At 27.1% G+C, this 5,985-nt stretch overlaps 1 protein-coding gene across 1 annotated transcript; it reads right to left on the bottom strand.

The window, feature by feature from the left end:
- On the bottom strand, positions 3,971-5,370 carry LOC109335638 (protein yippee-like At4g27740). The gene is made up of 2 exons (XM_019571795.1): positions 5,137-5,370; positions 3,971-4,424 (listed from the first exon to the last, which is right to left on the bottom strand). Exons 1-2 carry the CDS (start codon positions 5,230-5,232, stop codon positions 4,200-4,202), a joined length of 321 nt encoding a protein of 106 aa, XP_019427340.1. The 5' UTR covers positions 5,233-5,370; the 3' UTR covers positions 3,971-4,199.

Genomic DNA, 5,985 nt, shown 5'->3' with positions numbered 1-5,985 from the left:
ATACCAAGAAATTTCTAATTTAATGGAAGCATTACAAACATAGTTAATCAAAATTCATTCAAAATTCAACAATGCAGATTATAAATAATTCAAACAAACATAAATCAAATATATATTACAATTTTACAATGCTAAAAAATTATGTATATTTTATGATTGATTTTAATAGATTACACATAAAAGAAACAATTCATTATCGCAATTAGATCAAATCAAAGATATTATTTTCTTAAGCCATAAATACAATAGAAGAATAATATGATTAAAACGAATAAATTCGTTACAAACTCCCATACCCTACTACTATTAGATCATCCACCTTCAAACTCTCAGACCCCAATTTTAGGGGTTTTTTCTTCCTCATTAATTCTAAAGAATAAAAAATAATAGATAAAATAGTAAAGACAGAATAATAATTTATGCATAATTATAGCTAAATAATAAATATATGAGAATGTAAGGGAAAGTTCTAAACAAATTTCACCACTAATCTTAATCCTAATTATTGTCATTATTATTTCTTCTCCTTCCCCATGTTAAAGGTCAAGGACTTCATGTAACTCCTCACCTTATATTTTTTATATTATATTCCTTGTATTTCAAATTATCTTATCTATTTTCATTAAATAAAAAAGACATTATTTTATAACATGAAGAAAAGAAATGAATTGAAATTCAAACTTTATTTGATGAAAATAGCTTATTCTTTGGACAATTATCACAAATATAAGATGTGTAGTTTAGTCTTTTCATCAGACCATTCAATTTATATATAGAAGATAATATATATGTAAATATTTTATATAAAATCAAATTCATTTATTGTGCAAAAGAGAATAAAATTGAAGATTTTAATAAGAGACGCACACAGAGACATAAAACTAACCTCCAAAAAGTCAAACTACAAATGAAGATATACAATAATAAGAGCGAAATAAGATAAGAAAATAAATACATTAATAACAACAATCAAACAAATACAATATTGTAGCTTATAAGTAAATGTATATATTATATATATGGAGATCGAGTACATACAATAATTTTTGAGGATTTGGTCGTTAGTAAGGATGAAATCCTTGAAAATCAATCACTAACAAAGATAATTATTCGAAGAAGTCTACAAAATAATGAAATTAATCAGAACACATGTACAAAATAAATAAATCAATGGAATAATAAACAACAAAAACCAAATGGAAAATAAGAATTTATCTATAAAATAATCAAAAAAATTAATTTAAATATCTACAAAATTAGAACATATCTAAAAAATAAGAAATGACTACACGTGCTTTTGTGATGATGACAAATTAAATTCGATGAATGAAACATTGGATTGTAGATGTGAGAGAGAAAAATGATGAAATATAAAACGAAAGGGGAGATAAGAAAATGGGGATATGAAATGATAATGTAGAGAGAAGTAATTCATATGTAAAAAGCTAGGGGTTTATCTATATTTATACTATATATAAATTCAAAACATGGTGTAACCACCACCATGGTATAATTTATATATTCCTATTTTTCCCTTCAATTTTTTAATCCTATATAAACATCTAAAACACATTAATTATAAGTTGCATATTCTAATAAAGACAAAAAAAATATAATATAAAGTAAATACAATACAAAAAAGATATTTTAATTCTATAAAATGAAATGTATAAAAATTAATTACTTAATACTTTAAAATAAGAATGTGACCGACAAACACTCGATAGACACGAAGTGTCTATCGCACACTAGTTTCTATTAATACCAAATAAATAATATAAAATTAGCATTAATGATTGAGTAGTTAATGTTAATTGTTGAATTTGCTAAATGACCAAATTATGGTTTTCTAATTGTTTGGCAAATTCATTATTCAAAATAAATTGGATTTAATTGATTCCTCAAGTGAATTCCAAAGTATCAATGACAGAAAACAACAGATTGGGTTTTGAATGAATAATTGTAAATTTCACAAAATCAATTCCTAAATGATTGTAATAATAAGAAATTTGATTGAAGATTATATTAAACCATAATTTCACAATTTAAAGTAAAAACTCAAATCATACCAATAAATTCCTAATTTCATGGAAGCATTAAAAAACACAGTTAATCAATTAAGGAATGAATAAAGCAAACCTTATACATTTCATTTTTCCAAGAAAGGGGAAGATGAGGAGAGAGAGAGAGGTGAATAGGTCTAAAAACGGAAGGGAGTAATAATAAAAGAGAATAAAAAACTATTACAAATTATTCATTTAGTTCATTCAATCACTGATTTAAAGTAAACCTTATACATTTTTATAAATTAATATAAATTTATTTTCTTACCATGAACACAAAAAATAGAAGTTACTAAAATAATTCTAAATTTTAAAATTAACGTATTTTAAAATCGTTTTCATAGTTTTGAATATTAATGAGCATTAATTTTTATATTTAAAAATAATAATATTTATTAACTCTTATTCTTGGCACAATGAAATACAAAGTTAATATATTAAGCTTAAATTTTTAATGTGTTTGATGGACAAATTATTGATGCTAATTAAAAAGAATATATAATGAATGTATAACGTAAATCAATCATGTATGGTGATTAAACAAAATATATAATGAATGTATATTATAAGAAAGTTTATGATAATGCTCATCTTAGAATATTTTTTTAAATTAAAAGTCAATATATTAAGTTTAAAAAATATTTCATGTATAACGTATTTGATGAGTTGTGAAGTAATAAAAGTTAAATAGGGTCAGTGAATTAAGAAAAATTAAGATATTTGTTCCATAAAGTTATTCTGCATTCAGAACAATAATTTAACAAAATTAATGAAACCTAATGAATTGTGGAGTTATAATTGAGTTATTATTTAATAATTGATTATCAATTCATTTTTAGAAGATTTTTATAAATTAAAAGTCTATATTAAACTTAAAAAAATATTTCACATGTAATGTGTTTGTTGGGTTGAGAAGTAATAAAAGGAAAACATGACCTATAAATTAAGAAAAATTAAGGTATTTATTCCATAAAGTTATTCTGCATTCAGAATAATAAGTTAACAAAATTAATGGAACCTAGTGAATTGTGGAGTTATAATTGAGTTATTATTTAACAATTGATTATTATTCAATTGAAACAAATGATATTAAGTGTTTTTCATCGTATGTGTGAGGTTGCACACTAAGAGGTATGAAGCTTTTTGGAGAGAAAATTTTCATTGAGGTGATGACATATGTCTTAAGTGATATGCCACAAAGGTTTTTTGTTATATATTAAATAGATAATGATCATGAGCTTTAACACACATATGGACCCAATACTCATGATATTTCTATTTGATACACATTATAATAAGAGACTTTAATCAAAGATATATCATTGATCATTCTATTTCATTCTAGTAATAGATAATAATATGGGAGTAATTCAATAACATATTTTAACCATTATATTATAGATGTGTAAAATGAGAAAATTGTTTGCCGGGTCACTAGCAACGACAATAATCCAGGCACTATGCACTCCACTTAGCAAATCAAAATTGATTTTGAGCTCACAATTTTATCATGCCTATCCTTTCTTCGACACCATTTAATATTATTGTTGCAATTAGTTTTTTTTATAACTTTGATTGCATTCATTTTGTACTACTTCAAAACTTATTTTTAGAATGAGACTATTAATACTTCAATTTTTAAATTCATACTCTTTTTCAACCAATCATAATTTGATTTTTGTTCTAAAATTGTGATATATTAACGATAAGTATAGATACACAAAGACAAGTTGATTATTGTATTATCAATCCTAAGCCTAGCATGAACAACCTTAAGGAGAAAGTAGATTCTTGACATACAGTATATATAATTTATAAAATATAATGCATTCCATACAATATATATTTATGTGTGTAAATAAGAATAGCCGTTATCTTATGATTAATGAACTAATTTATTTAGGGTATGTAGCTGTTCCTCCTAACAAGTGACGCTCCGAGAAATCGAACCTTTAACCTTTTGGTCTATCTGGAATCCAATGAGACTTTATACCATTAAATCAACATCTTCTTTATTTCCATACAATATACTAATCAGCATAATTCATGTGGATATTTAATATTACACAGAAATTAAAGAAGGCAATTTCCAAGTGAGATTATTGCTAATTAGTTTATACCCTTCAATATATGCTGCTAGTATTCCTTGATAATCTTTGCTCTTTCAATTATGAACCTTCCTTCCTTAAACTTCTGTCTTTCCTCATAAGCTTGTATGTATTTCCAGCCTAACTCCTCACCACAGTTACTGCAATAGATTCCTGCAACAGTGTAAATACCTGTTATGAGTGCTCTGTCCTGCTTTGACCCTGCAATGATGTTCCTTGCATGAGAGAACATGAAGGCAGGTCCAGTTTTTCCCTGATTAACATATTAAGAGAATGAGACCAACCTGTGTAGATGTCTACAAGAATATTATAGTCACAATTTCAATTAAAAGATGGATATGTATACCTTAGTTTGGTTGGACCCAGAACAAAAAAGTATGCAAAGAAAACACATTTTTTTGTTCTTATTTCGAAGTATGTTGATATTGTTATTAGGCCAATGATAAGTTCAGGTTTGAAAAAAAAAGAAAATGGGAAGACACAAGATTCCATATTGGATTTAACTACTTTCTTATCTAAGCAATAGCTGTATAATCTAGATGTATAGAAATAAATGATCTAGAACTTTGACTCCCTTTTAAGTAAATATGTAGAGAAGAACATAAATGTTCATTATTATCATTTCATCTTTATATTATCCTAGGAAGATGTTAATACTTCTCATCAACATTGAATGTACACCTAATACTACTCAAAGTTGTCTACACATAACAATACTCTTTATGTAGGATTCACAGTAGAACTCAAAATTGATCACCCTATAAAACTATTTTGCATAGAGTTTTTCACTCAAGTATCCCACCGGATCCAAAATTGCACCAACAAATAATTCTAAAAAAAGGTGGCCCGATACAGGAGTATGCTCTTTAGTGGGGTATGGGAAACAACAATTATTTCTAGCACCAAAAAAATAAGGTGAAAAGTAGTCCTAAGAATTGAAATCAATTGTGTTACATTAAAAATACCAGGAATTTTTTAGAGAGAAGCTCACTGCGGAAGGCAATAGGAGTTTGGCAGTTTTTGCATATGTATATAGCAGATTGATCATCTAAATTCGCCATTCAAACAAATCCAAATCAGATAACACTCAACTTCTATAAGAGTGGTGATATGAAATTAAAGTTCTTTTGATCACTATAAGAAGAGAAGGACCGAAGTAGTTGCACATTTGATAGAGACAACCTTAGGTGCCACGAAAGAGAACACAAGACTTTGACTTATACATGTCAAAACGGGCATTGCCCGTGGGCACGCTCGCATAGCCCACATTTCTTTGCGGGCAGGGCATGCATTTTTTGCCCATTTGCCCGTTTTGCCCGCTAAGTTTGCGGCATTTCCGTTGGGCATGCGGGCAGCCCATAAATATAATTTAAGAAAAAAATAAGAAAATTTTAAATAAGTTATGATGTAATGTAATTTTTATTCCCTAAAAAAATTGTAATCTAATTTAATTTTTTAAACTTCATATAAAATATCAAAAAAAATTGTTAATTTTTTATCTTCAACTATTTTATTTAATTTTATTTCATTTATTATATGAATTTTTTATTTTATTTAATTATTCAACAATGCCCGCGGGCCGCCCGCAAGCCTGTTAACCCATTTTAAAATGGGCAGGGCATTGAGTTTTGTCCATTAAGCCAATGCGGGCATACTCGTGCTCGCTAAAATTTTTGCAGGCATTTGCGGGCACGGGCTAAACGGGCTGGGCGGCCCGTTTTGCCATCTCTACTTTGACTACCACTACAATTCATAGACAACTATTAACCTCTATAATACCACAAATTATCACTTAAAAGAAGGGGGAAAACAAT

This window comes from Lupinus angustifolius, chromosome LG20 (assembly GCF_001865875.1).
Source record: "Lupinus angustifolius cultivar Tanjil chromosome LG20, LupAngTanjil_v1.0, whole genome shotgun sequence".
Lineage (NCBI taxonomy): Eukaryota > Viridiplantae > Streptophyta > Magnoliopsida > Fabales > Fabaceae > Lupinus > Lupinus angustifolius.
This window is presented reverse-complemented; position numbering and strand designations above follow the sequence as displayed.